Below are 14,275 nucleotides of genomic sequence, written 5' to 3'. Positions count from 1 at the left end.
AACATATATATATTTTTGTACTGATAAAATAAAATTGTGTTAAAAAAAATAGAATTAGGGAACTGTGTCATCCTCAATCTACTGGTCCATTGTGTTATATTCCCTGTTAAGAAATTAAGAATTCAATTAATCACATGGCCTTTTCTTAAAATTATTGACTTAAAATCTAAAATATGATTAATTCCATTTCATTTAGTTAAATCATTCAGTTAAAAATATTCAACTTGGGAGGCCACCATGGGGGCGCAGGCAAGATGGCTGCCTGAACTATCTGCTCCCCACACGGCCTCGGGATAATAGCGGAGTATCAAGAGTAAAAGGAACTTTATCTTTCTGCAACCTACAAAAACAGCTGTTGGAACCTCCAGCGACCCCAGCGACACTTTCCCGAGCCCTGGAGGCGCACCAGAACCGAAGTTATCGGACTCTGAATTGCCGCGCTCTCCATCCCCCCCTCCCAGGCCAGCGTCACGAACGAATCGAGGACACGGGGCTACACTGCACCGCACAGCAAGCGATCCCTGAGCTGAGGCTGGCAGGCTGATCCTGCGCTCGGCATAACCGTCGGCGGTTTCGGCTGGGAACCGGGGAAGCCCTTGAGGACCTGGACAGTGTATGCCCTGATCCCTGTGGTCCTCCCGCCCCCTGCGGCAGGCGCAGTGCGGAGAGCGGGGACTAAGTGGTGGGACGACCGGTGGTGGGCCCTGACATCCAGGCACCAGGCGGGTGTTGCCGTGGCCCCCCCAGGTCTCCCGCCGGCGATTTTCTCTGTCGTCTCGGGCCGTCGCTGGGGCGCGCCTGGGCCCCCCTCCCCCTCCTTCCCCCGGCTTGAATGATTAGAGGACTCGGGCCTCCACGGGGAGCTCCCCCGAGTCACCGCAGGGAGATTGGGGCTGGCGCCCGCCTTTACGTGGGCCCGGGCCGACGCGGGAGCGCGCCCAGGGCCCTCCAACACATTGAGGACCCCCCACAGGGCGAACCGCCGGAGGAGGGGCGGGACCCCCGGAGACTTCATAAGGACACAGCCTCTTGGGGCTGCCCCCCTCACAGGCCCGGACCGACGCGGGAGCGAGCCTGGGAGCCCCCCCGCCTGCTGTGGCCCCACCACGGGGCGGGCCATCTGGGAGTCGCCACCCAGGGTAACTATACATGGAGACATGTTCCGGAGTAATCAGCCCTCCACAGCGCACCACACCCCTGGGAGCAAACTCCACATTGAACCACCCTGCCACCCCATCTGCAACATAATTCCAGTCTACCGCACAGCCTGCTAGAGGCAAATTGAGGCAAATTGAGGCTCCAAATTGAGGCTCCAAGTGCTACCACCCTGGTTACTCAGCTACGGTCCCCCCAGACACCTCAAGGCGAAACCGTGAGTACTAACAGCCAACGGGGGTGAGGGTCCTGGTCCAGGGGGTTCCTGCAAAGGGTTCCTGCCCCCCCCCTCTTCCTTTTCTGACGGACTTGTGATCCGCTCTCAGGCGAGTGCCAAGACACCGGGAGACCTCTAACATCGCATCATAAACAGAGATCTCCCCGAAACTCCACACAGATCAATACCTAAGGCACCAGAGTATCCCCCTGGGTACAGAGGCGATCTGAGAGACGAGAAGGAGCAGGACACATCAGACTCCCCTAGGTGGGTCCCCGGACCACGCGGGAGCCCCCCACAAGCGCATTGAACCACGAAGACTTACCCACTATGCAACACCACACACAAGCTGAACTGGTAGAAAAATGAAAAAGTCTGCAACCCCGGGAGACACTACTGGAGACTCCAATAAATCGCAAGGGATTTGAGGGCGGCAACACTCCATGAGCTGGAAAGAAACCCTAGCAAAATTCCAATTCACACCTGGAGAGCCAACGGTGGATACCAGCGCCTCTTCCACACCACCCCCTGATATGAGCACTATGCAGAATAACATCCAAATGATCCTGGATGAGCATGAGAACGGACATGGGCGCTAAGCTAGCCGACCTCACCGCCAAGGTCTCCACGCTTGAGGACCGAATGGAGGGGGTGGAGAACAATCAGGCATCTACGGACCTTCTGGAGACACGGATGGAGATAAAGTTCAGGGAGGTGCAGAGGCAGGAGAGCGAGCTTCGTCTCAAGGTGGACGATAGGGAAAATCGCGAACGGAATAACCTGCGGATTTTCGGCCTGGCGGAGGCGGAGGGCGAAACCCAGGCAGGCCTGGAGTGCAAGGTGCAGGAGATCATCAGGATTGTTCTGGAGACCGACTCTGGGGAAACCGTCCTGATCGACAGGGTTCATCGAGCTGGTGGAGGTGGTAGGGGCCCAAGCTCAGTCCTGGCGATATTCCATTATTACAGAGACAAGGCAAGAATATTGGAGAAAGCGAGGTCTCTAAGAGACATACAATATGACAATTCCAGGGTGGCAATCTATCAAGACCTGTCCCCTCTCACGCTGCAAATGCAGAGAAAATGTGGGGCGATCACCAGATGGCTACAGGAAAAGAGAGCTAGATACCGCTGGGGACACCCATTCTATCTAGCGTTCGAATGGCGAGGTGAGAACCACCAGCTTGTGACGGAAGAAGACATCCAAAGAGCCACCGACGAGCTGGTTGGAGACCCTCCAAGAACCTCGGGGGCACAGACTGGGACAGACAGAGACCCAGGCCGGGCCCAGCGGGGCCCTGATTTAAGCCAGGGGAAGCATAAAGTGAAAGGCATGCGGAAATTCCAGAAAACTAAACACCCCCCTACAGGTCGTGGTGGACCCATAGGATCGTGAAGAGAGAGTGGGGGAATAGAAAAGAAAGTTGATGCCCCTTTCCACAGGGCAATTGCCTGCTTGGCCCCTGCGGGGCCCCCCGTCCCGGGGGTAACTGTATGTTATCTTTTGAAGTTGCCACGGTTGGCGAGGTTTATGTTTGGGTAACATGACAGAAAGTCTGAAGCCCATTTTATAGTTGATTGGAGAGGGGTTGGCCTTCCTGGAGGTTACATGGGTTTGGCCCCCGATATGGGGGAAGTCCCCCCTGCCTCATACTGAAAGTTAATGCATGATGGGATTTGTAATTTACGGGGTGTGACCCAGTTTGTTGATGAAGGGAGGGGAGAGCTGAAATGGGGATCCCACATGGGGGCTTGAATCCCAACTGAGTTTCAGAGAAAGTTTTTCAACAAAAGAGATGGAGGAGGTGTTCCATATCATTTAGTATCCCGGGGCCCGGGTAGCGGCCCTGGTGGTTCGTTTTACTAACCCCGATGTATGTCGGGCGACGGAGACGAACGCCTTATAAAACGGGAAAGGGAAACGGGGATCAGCGGAAGGGAGGGGGTAGGGTCAAAGGAAACAGGGATACCACACCATGGAAATGGGGCTTAAACACGCGAATGACGCAGAGGGAATTCACAGAAACTTTATGGGATATGGGTAACAACGATCATGGTTGAGGGACGGATTGGTACGCTCAATGTTAAGGGCCTAAACTCACAAAACAAGCGATCCCTTACAAGCAACATGTTCCGTAAACAAAAATTGTTAGTCCTTTTCCTACAGGAAACTCATTACAGGAGGGGGGCAGCGTCAACGATAAAGGGAAAAGAGATAGGCAGAAATTTCTGGGTCTCACACAAATCTTCAAAAAAGGAGGGAGTAGGTATCCTCCTGGGCAAATCACTGCACCTTACCGACGTTGAAACGAAAAGGGGCTTTGGGGGTAGATTCCTAGGAATTAAAGGCCTATCCCAGGGTACACGTGTCACATTGGCTACTTTGTACGCGCCCAACGTAGGCCAAACTAAGTTTATTCGTAAAGTCCTCAAAGTCATGGATGAATGGGCGGAAGGCGCTAAGATTCTGGGTGGAGATTTCAACCTCATCGCAGACCCCCAACTGGACTGGTGGTCTGCCAAAGGGGTGGGGCCAAAAGCCCCCACAAAAGATAACCTAGCTATGAGGGACCTATTACGGGAATACTACTGGGTAGATGTATGGCGAAAATGCTGGCAAACCCCGGGGGGTTACACGTTCTTTTCCCCTCTCCATCAAAGATATCCAGAATTGACCTACTATTGATATCGGAAGAAGGAGGGGGAGAGGTTGGAAACCCCATGGTTGAATCGGTGACCTGGTCAGTCCATGAACTTTTAGTCATGGATTGGCGACTGCAGAACGCTCCAAGGTCATATAGGTGGCGCTGTAATGACACCCTCATGAGGGACCAGGTGTTTAGGGAATCCCTACGGAAAGAAATATAAGCCTTTTTTGTAACAAATGACACAGGGGAGGTCCCAATGGCCACAGTCTGGGAGGCGGCAAAGGCCACGTTCAGGGGTCTCCTTATTGCAGAAGGTTCTAGTAAGAAAAGGGAGAGGGCGCTAATTGAATCTAAACTTCGGGAGCAACTACGGGCTATGAGGACACAGCTTGCTAATGGTAACGTAGACCATGAAAAACTCCTGGGCGAAATGAGAGACAAGCGACAGGCCCTGCACACAGTCCTAATTGGTGAGGTGGTTAAGAAGATGAGATACACAAAGCAGCGATATTATGAAAAGGGAGAGGGTGTGAACACTCTTGGCCCATAGGTTGAGAGGAAGTAGAGTGAGTAGGCGGATAGAGCAGGTTAGAGATGAGGTGGATAACATCCAGGCATCAACCAAGCATATAGCCGAATCCTTTGCAAGCTTTTACAAAGACTTTATGCCAAACAAAAGGACGAATCACTAGATGATATTCAGAGATATCTTGAGGACCACCCCCTACCTAAGCTTACAGACTCGGAGAGGTAGGCTCTGGAAAGGGAAATAACGGTGGAGGAGGCTATCAAAAAACTGAAAGTAGGCAAGACCCCTGTGCGGGACGGTTACACAGCTGATTTTTATGAACAATACCAATCAGTACTGATAAAACCACTAGCCAAACTCTTTAATCAGATTAGAACCTCAGAAACCATCCTACCGACATTCCTGCAGGCCCTGATCACGGTAATCCCCAAGCCCGGCAAAGACCCGGTAGAGTGCGGCTTGTATAGACCCATCTCGCTGTTGAACACGGATGCAAAGATCTTTACCAGGATCTCGGCAACACGCCTGGAAAAATGCCTTCCCAGATTGATCCACCCCGACCAGGTCGGCTTTGTGTTGAACAGACAAGGGGCCGACAGTATGCGCAAAACCCTGCATATATTGAGCACAAGAGGAGTTAGAACGGAAGGTGCTCTTCTCCTGTCCCTAGACACGGAGAAGGCGTTCGACAGGGTAAGCTAGGCCTTCATGGAGGGGTTATATCATCCCTGGGGATGGGACCTAAATGGCGGGGTTGGATGTCGGCTCTCTACTCCCACCCCTCAGCAAAAGTGGTAGTTAACGGGAGCGAATCTGATGCCCTTCCACTGGGAAGGGGTACAAGACAGGGGTGCCCACTATCCCCCCTCATATACGCGTTGGTAATGGAAACCTGGGCCATAGCTATCAGAGGAAACAACAAGATCCAGGGCATTAAAATGGGGGATCCCAACCATAAAATAACCATCTTCGCTGATGATGTCTTGCTATATCTCTCTAACCGATCCCAATCAGTCTCCTAGGTGCTACATAGCCTAGAGCAATATGGGGCCCTTGCAGGCTATAAAGTAAACCTAGACAAATCAGTCGCATTCCCAGCAGGCCAACTTAAAGACATAGAGAAGCGATATGTTGAGGACCTCCCTCTTTGTAAACAACCCGAGGGATTTTGTCACCTGGGGCTCCAGATACCATCAGACCTGGCAGACCTCTTTAAGGCAAATTACCCCCCTCTTTGGTCAGCGATCAAACGAGACCTAGAGCGTTGGACAAAATCCGGCCTCTCATGGATGGCACGCCTTAATTCCAAAAAGATGGTGATCCTCCCCAAATTCCTATATTTATTCCAATGCTTCCAACCCAGATCACAAAGCTCTTCCTCCTAGAGATCAAGCGGACTCTTCTCTGCTACCTCTGGGAGGGAAAATACCATAGAATTGCCTACGACACCTTGATAAGACCCAAGGATGAGGGTGGAGTTAACTTCCCAGACTTAGACACCTACTATAAGGCATCACAGTTGCGAATCTTGGTAGATCACCTGGTGATGGTCCCAAAAAACAGTGGGTGGGTCTGGGAAACTTGCTTTTCTCCCCGGTTACGCTAGACGAGTGGTTGTGGGTTCCCAGGGCAAGTATCCCGAGAAGAGTTTTGAACCATCCAGTACTGGGAGTGTTATGGTCCATATGGAGGGAAGGGGGTTACCTCAGGTGGCTCACTACATGGCCCTCGCCCCTGAGCTGCATCTGGGCTCCTCCACTCTGGGAGGGGATTAACGAGCCACTAGCCGTCCAACAATGGTACATGGCTGGCCTCTGTAGAGCTGGACAACTATGGACAGAAGGGGTATTTATATCATTGGGAGATCTGAAGGACGCCTTGGGCCTCCCCAACCTCTCCCCCTTTCGCTACTTGCAACTCAAGGGGGACCTTACTGAAAGCAGATGGGGGACACTCTTAGGCGAGACTTGACAGACTTTGAGAAATTTCTTATCACACACAAAGGGACTAAAGGGGTGATATCACAGCTCTACAGCTTTTGCTGTTTTCCACCCCACGGGACCCCCCATCCTCCCAAGTACAATGGGAAAAAGATCTAGGCACACCCATAACAGAAAGGAGATGGACCAAGATATGTAGACAGGCCAATCGCTCCACAGCTGCGCCCCAATACCACCATCAGGCCCTCAAGCTGATCCACAGGTGCCACTATCCCCCGCAGACGATAGCCAGGATGAGAAGGGACTACGACCCACACTGTTGGAAATGCCACACTGAAAAAGGGGACTATATACACATGTGGTGGAAGTGCCAAGTGGTACAAACCTACTGGAACAAGGTCTTGTCCTGGATTAAGGAGGTAGACGGGATGGAAGGACCCTATCCCCCTGGCTAATGTTGTTCGGCATAGAAGTGGAGGGGGGACCGAGGGTGAAACATGACCACATGCTACACGTGATGCTTGTTGCGGCTAGGTGGTGTTGGGCCCAAAAATGGAAATCGCCCCAAACCCCGGGGGAGGGAGAGTGGGTATCCAAAATATGAGCCCTCTATGACATGGAATTCTTAACCCACCTGATTGACGAGTCTAGGTCCAATATTGAGGGCCTATGGCTTCCCTTCTTTGATAAATATGGGAGGACAGCATAAGACTCGAGACACACCTTGAACGGCCCCTCTGGACTCGAACATTTCCGTCTGGATAATGCCCCCGATTATGAAGGGACAGACTGGTGCGGGAGATGTTGTTGCTAGGTCATGGCCCTTGCTTCTCGAGCGACCCCACCTCTATCTTCGAGCTTACCTTATGTCTGAGATATGTCTTTGCGAAGAGAATGTGTTGGACCTTGCAGTTATTATTACTTATTGAACCATGGTGTGGGAAAGGGAGTGGGGATCGGAGGGGGGGAGGGAGTGGGAGAGAAGGGGGGACAAAAATGTTGTGATTGTTTATGTTCATTTATCCTGCTGGTTGTATCATTGGATTTCTTATGTTATAATCACAAAACCTTAATAAAAATCGAATTTTCAAAAAAAAAACAAATATTCAACTTAATCAGTGCCTTTTGCCAAATGGGAAAAGCGGGCAAGGCTGTCACCAAGGATTAAGCTGCCAAAATCATGGCCAAAAATGATCTGTTGCCACGAGCCTAAACTTCATATAACCTTTTTTGTATCCCTCTTCTAGTGCTGCACAGTTAGTAAGGATATGCCTTTGAGTCTCGATATCATTCCCACACAGTCTGCACAGCTGGGATTCCCTTGGTATTGCCAGCTATGACTTATGTGTGTTTTTGGGCACCTGTGTGTTGCCACCGCACAGGGTATGGGCTGGTGGCAGCTACATGCTGACTTGGCAGTGGCTCTGAGTGTCCTCCATTTTTGGGACACCCAGGCCATGTCATAGGAATACATTAATTCCTGTTGGGAGGCAAGATGGCCCCTCTGGCCGCTTGGGTTCTATTGCCTTTTACCTTGTTTCCCAAAGTCCTGGGAAGCCCTAACCCTGTCCCTTCCTCCTGAATGGCTGTTGGGTGGAAACATCATATATGTCTGTTGTTCCCTTTCCCCCCGTACTGGCTGTTGGGTGGACATACCATATATGGCTCTGGGGCTGCCTCCTGTCAGACTGACTGGAGCCTTCCCATGTGTTGTGTGTTGTTGGTACACCCTGGGAGTCCGGTGGGGGGCTGTGAGAATGGAGTCTGAAGGGAACTCACATTCTCTATTGTGGGTGTCTAGTTTCTGTGACACAATGAATGAGACAACCCTGCCCGAAAATGACATGAACGCAGTGTAGTGTGCTGAAAGGCTGGGCACTTGCCCCAATCCACATTCCTTTGTTATGGGTATCTGGGTGGAGTCAATGGCCTGAATGTCTGTGAGCCTGACTGGCTGCCTGCCTGCATGAATGCCCTACTGTGTGATTGGCTGACTGAGCCTGGCTCAGGCAGAGTGAATGAGGGACAGATGTGTAAATCTAGGCACCTCTCACTCACCAATGTGTTCAGTAGCTGACGTCGAAGCTTAGCAAGAAGAAGCTGTTCCTTGAAGCTTAGCTGGAAGAGAAGACTGCTACTGTATTTCTTCAACAACCTGAAAGCTGTGTCTCCCAAGGACTGATCCAGAGATGACCTACGAAGGAGAACTCTCCCCAAGCTACGAGGAACCATCGTGCAAAACTGCTACTCTTCATTGAAGGATCCTGGAAGCCATTTCGGTGTGCCTGCCGTCCGGAGAAGGGGTCTTCAAAGTCCAGAAGAGGAGTGCCGGACATCTCTAGCCAGAGAAGTCCATTGGTGTCACCCAATGTCCAGAGGTGCGTTTCATGACTGCTGGAAGCCGTTGCTGTCTACCTACCAGAAGAGGGGTACCCTGGCATAGTGCTGCTGGACACCCAGAGCTGCAAAAGTTCCAAACGGCTTCAGGACATCTGAAAGGACATCCATGCAGTCACCACTGACCACTTTCCCCGCCGAAGAGAGCCCAGAGTTGTTGGGTGCCATGGAAGGTACGCTGGTGGGAAGCTATCAAAGTTGTACCGAGGGTCCAGACTTGTTGAGGGTCTGGGGTTCACTCCAGTGGTCGGTCCAGGTCACCAGAAGCCATCCAGAGGTCCGTGCTGAGGCTGCAACACCAAAGAAACGAAAGTCTGAAAACCGTGATATTCCGAAACTCGACACTAAAAGTGACCTATGCACCCATTGCTGCCAGAAGTCATCGAAGGGTCCCAGGGGTCTTATCTTCATCCACCATGCCTTTAAGGAGACCACAGCAAGTTTCTTCTTCACAGGACTTCTACAGTCAGAGAAATCGTCGACCAAAGGAGAGCACTGCGAAGAGCCAAATTGCTGCCATTCTGAAAGACTTTGGTTCCTTTTTATTCTTGGACTCAGCATCCCTGTGGCTCCTTCTTCCAAAGAGTTCCATCCGCAGAGGGAATCATCGAGTAAAGCTGAGAAACTCTGCCACTTCCACTCCCAAGGCGCAAAAGGTGCTGTGACGAGGAAGAGCATCTTCTAGCCTCAGAAGTCGTCCAGCATTCCCAGATTCATCTTGGATCCTGTTCTCCTGTGGCCTCTCAGGTACTTTGTATCACAAATTAGAGTCTCAGAAACTAACCTGGGTTTATTCAATGAGAAAGCGGACTCCTGAGGTTCTTTTTTCGTGTTGCAGGCAGAACAGAGCCTCAAAAAGCATCCAATTCCCCTAAGCATAATCCGGGAATTGTGTGTGAATTGGGCTGAGCCCAAATGGGAAAAACCCATTAGGAAATAAAAACAGTTCCTTGTAGAAAAGATGGTCTGAGAAGTCGTTTTCCTGAAGATCCTCATTCGCTGAAGTTAGTACAGGGGCTGTGTACAGACAGGATATCCAAGGACTGAGTGAAGTAGCAAATAGATCGGTACTATCCTGCATAGAGAGAGCAGCCACAAGGAAAACGTGCGGCAGAGAAAATCAGAAGGGAGCCAGGTTAAAACAAAGCAAGGTAATGCAAGGCAAGAGAGAGAGAGCTCAGGGTAGTGAGTTGGAGAGCAGCTCAGAGATGCCAAAGTGACAGAGCAGGGAAAACAGAAGGAAAGAATAGCCTTCAGTGGCAAGCAGAAGAGGGAGCTCCGCAGAGCCAGAGAAGGGGAAAACAGGTAAGGACAAGAGAGCACGCAGACGGTAATAACAGCGCTGGTGCCTCAAGAAAGATGCGACGCAGCAAGCTACTGTGGGCTCCATCTATATATTAACAACCCTGTAACTCATGGCGGCCATCTTGGATGAAGACCACAGTGCTTCTGTTGTTCCACCTACCGTGCACCATCTTGAGAGCGTATTCTGCCCATGTGGATGTCTCCTTCGCCATCTTTGCCAAACTGACCATGCATTAGCTGACGTCCTATCAGTATGCCCCCCCCCCCGAAGGGGGAATGGCCCAAGTTTCCATGGGTGGGATCTATGGAAACGTCTCAAAAGATTTGGTGCATGTACAGCAGAGACAGGCTCCCAGGTGCGGTCAGACGGGCCATAACCTTTCCAATCTAACGGATAGTATAATCGACCTTTGCGGTAGCGTGAATCAAAAATAGCTTGGATTTCATATTCAGGTCCGGTTCCGGTGTTGATTGGGGCTGGCATGCTCCCAACTCTTCTTAGAAAACGGTCTGAGGAATGAGGTTTTAACTTCGAGACATGAAAAAATGGGATGATCCTAGACCAGGCGGGAGGTAAATGGAGTTTGAAAGTCACTGGTCCCAGAACATGTGTGATCTTGGAGGGTCGAAAATAGCGTGGTGACAATTTGGATGGAGTTAAATGCTTTGGCATATATCAAGAAGAGAGCCGAACCAAATCTCCAATCTTCAATGCCGGAGCTGGTAGGTGTCTCCAGTCAGCCTGTTTCTTGTTTGCGGCTTGTGCTTCCTTGAGGGCTTGCAGGGCAATGGAATGACCCGTGCTGATCTTGTAAACAAATTCTCCCAATGATGGTACCGCACCAGCAGGGGGGAGACTAGATGGCATATAAACCGGATGGAATCCGCAGAAACAAAAAAAGGACTGACTCCTATTGCTGTATGAGTTGAGTTGTTATATGGACATTCTGCAAATGGAAGTAAAAAGGCCCAATTGTCATGGGAAACGGAAGAAAAACATTGCAAGTAGTGTTCAAGTGATTGATTCAGTCTTTCAGTTTAACCCAGGGGTGGGCAAACTTTCTGACTCGCGGGCCACAATGGGTTTTAAAATTTGACAGAGGGGCCGGGCCAGGTGCATTTGGAGGGAGTGTTTGGGCCGGATATACTAAGCATTAAATGTAGTGTGTGCAAACCTCATAGCACAGTAAGAACACTACAACCCAATTTATTAACTGTCTTTCAAATGTGAAAAATAGCCCTTATCAGTTAATAAATTTGTCTCAAGGAATATGCAAGATATGGCATTTACATACTATTTCGCAGATACTGTGAGGAGGAAATGTAAATAGATTAAAATAACATACGCACTGTGATTTATCAAGATTGTGTCTGTTTTTAATAAGTTTCAATCGAAGGTGCAAAGTTAAAGAAATCAACATTTATTGAAAAATGGAATCACTTTCAACATTCAAAACATATTATTACACAACGAAATACTCAAGCTCAATAATATCTACTTGTGTTAAACTCCGCAAAATCATGGATGGATTGTCCTGACCGCGCGCTCTACAAACTCGCCACGGAGGCCCTCGCCTTCACGCGCAAACAGTACACGTGTATCGTTGCCAAGCACACAGACAGTAAATTTAAATTAAGAGCGATGTGCGGCGTGTTAATTAAGCTACTGTACCGCTGCTGTGCGTAAATGCGCATTGCTCTTAATTAAAAGACGCACTTCCAAACTTTCCATATGCATTTTTTCATAACACAGCAGAAAAACTCACCATTTCAGTGGGAACAGTGTTGTTGGTCTCCCTTTTTTGCCAGTGCATCAAAGTCTGGAGTTAGTTTTGTTGTGGCAATTCTCAGGACAGATCTGAGGTGTTGGTCAGTTAACTTGGATCTGTGATGGGCTTTGTTGATTTTCATGACGCTAAACGTCTGCTCACACACGTAGGTCGAGCCAAACAACACCAGCATCTTCTGCGCCGTCCTCCGGAGGTTTGGAAACGCGGTCTCGTTAAGTGAAGCGTAAAAGTCATTCAGTTTAAGAGACTTGAACTTCTCCTTTGAGACGGAGTCAGATTGAAGATCGATCAGTTCCAATTGCAGCTCCTGCGGTGCTGATTCGGGGTCTTGTGACAGGGGACAGGACACCAGTTGAAGTGACTTGTCAATTTTTTCAAAATCACAGAACCGACGGCAAAATTCTCTGTGCAGATCGTCCAGTGATTTGCAGTATTTCTTCGCATTTCGGGCGGCCTCTTTCTGCACGGCTAGTGTGGGGAAATGTGCAAAAGATTTGATTGACATTTGCCTGGAGAATAAAACCAGCTTGGATTTGAAGGCTCTCACATTTGTGTACATGTCGTGCGCAAACTGATCTTTCCCCTGTAGCTTCACGTTCAGCTCATTCATGTGTGAAAATATGTCCACAGCAAACGCAAAGTCACAAAGCCAGTTTGTGTCGCTCAGCTCGGGGAATTCTTCGGATTTCCCCATTAAATTAAAAAATGAGCGAATCTCGTCTTTGAGCTCCCAGACTCGTTGAAACACTTTCCCCAAACTTAACCAGCGGACGCGAGAGTGGTAAAGTAGGTCCTGGTGATCCGCATTAGTTTCTTCCAGGAACGTAATGAACTGACGATGGTTAAGTCCCCTTGCTCGTATGAAGTTAACAAGTTTTACAACTGGATCCACGACGTGATTAAGCTGCAATACAGACTTACACAGAGACTCCTGATGAATGATGCAGTGAAGTAAAATAACATCCTGGTCAGGGTTTTCTTCTTTCACTTTATCCTGGATTCTTTTCAGCAGCCCGATGTTTTTTCCAGTTAAATTTGGCGATCCATCCGTGGTGACATTGGCAAGTTTAATCCAAGGTAGCTTCATTCTCTCGATTACAGCAGACACCTGTTCATATAAGTCCTCTCCTCGCGTTTTCCCTTTCAGTGATTCCATGCTCAAAAGCTCCTCCGTTATCTCAAAACTGTCGTTAATCCCTCGGATAAAAATTAGGAGCTGAGCAGTGTCTTTTATGTCGGTACTTTCATCCAGTGCTAGTGAATATAACTTAAAGGACTCCGCCTTTTTGTTTAACTCGCTGACTATATCTTCGTCAATCAGTTCCACGCGGCGAGTCACTGTCCTGCGTGCTAAACTGATTTTTTCAAACTTGGCTTTGCTCTCCGGACACAAGAGACCTGCTGTCTCTACCATGCACTCTTTCAAAAACTCGCCTTCGGAGAAAGGCTTGCTAGCCTTTGCTAATTTGAATGCCAGCAAATAACTTGCCTTGGTACTTGACTCTTGAATTGCAGTTTGTCGGTGAAAAACGTTCTGTTGACTCTGTAAATTAGCTGCCAACCTCTGAGCAGTAGCCGCCCGTTCTTGTGTTGACTGCTTGCTAGCATAGTTTGCATGCTTCGTGGCAAAGTGACGGCTGATATTGTACTCTTTGAAAACCGCAACAGGTTCTTGGCATATCAGACATACAGCCGTTGATCGGACTTCAGTGAAGAAGTATTTTGTTGTCCACTCCTTATTAAACACTCGGCATTCGCTGTCCACTTTCCTTCTCTTTGGTCCGCTCATTTTTACAGAACGGCTTAATGGTGACGTGAAACGAAGTGAAAATTAAAGTGAAATAAAGAGAAATACGCGCCACTCCAACAACGGTCAATGTGTTTTGAGTGCGCCATCTATTGGGGAAACGTGGGCATTGCAGGGAAAGGGGAAAAAAAGTGAGTGCGCCATCTATTGGGGAAACGTGGGCATTGCAGGGAAAGGGGAAAAAAAGTGAGTGCGCCATCTATTGGGGAAACGTGGGCATTGCAGGGAAAGGGGAAAAAAAGGAGGTTTTTACTATAATTTGGACAAGTTCGGCGGGCCGGATTAAAAAGCCTAACGGGCCGTATGTGGCCCGCGGGCCGTAGTTTGCCCATGTCTGGTTTAACCGTTCGATTGTGGATGGTATCCAGAGGTGAGAGCTCTCTTAATTAATTGCCAACAATTTGCAAAGATGTTTCCAATACTTGGATGTGTATTGAGGTCCTTGATCTGACAGAATAGTGGAAGGCAGACCATGAAGGTGAAATTTG

At 49.5% G+C, this 14,275-nt stretch overlaps 1 protein-coding gene across 1 annotated transcript; it reads right to left on the bottom strand.

The window, feature by feature from the left end:
- Positions 1–11,960: 11,960 nt before the first annotated feature.
- Positions 11,961–13,769, bottom strand: LOC138487476 (general transcription factor II-I repeat domain-containing protein 2-like). The gene has a single exon (XM_069613995.1). It carries the CDS (start codon positions 13,767–13,769, stop codon positions 11,961–11,963), a length of 1,809 nt encoding a protein of 602 aa, XP_069470096.1.
- Between the last annotated feature and the right edge of the window lie 506 nt (positions 13,770–14,275).

The sequence above is a fragment of the Ambystoma mexicanum genome, chromosome 9 (genome assembly GCF_040938575.1).
Source record: "Ambystoma mexicanum isolate Mex_15411 chromosome 9, UKY_AmexF1_1, whole genome shotgun sequence".
NCBI lineage: Eukaryota > Metazoa > Chordata > Amphibia > Caudata > Ambystomatidae > Ambystoma > Ambystoma mexicanum.
Note: the sequence above shows the minus strand (reverse complement) of the source record. Positions and strands in the feature narration are given on the sequence as shown.

Bases quoted from the DNA above. Each gene is read 5' to 3' on its own strand.
- LOC138487476 (XM_069613995.1), bottom strand. From the start codon at position 13,769: ATGAGCGGACCAAAGAGAAGGAAAGTGGACAGCGAATGCCGAGTGTTT.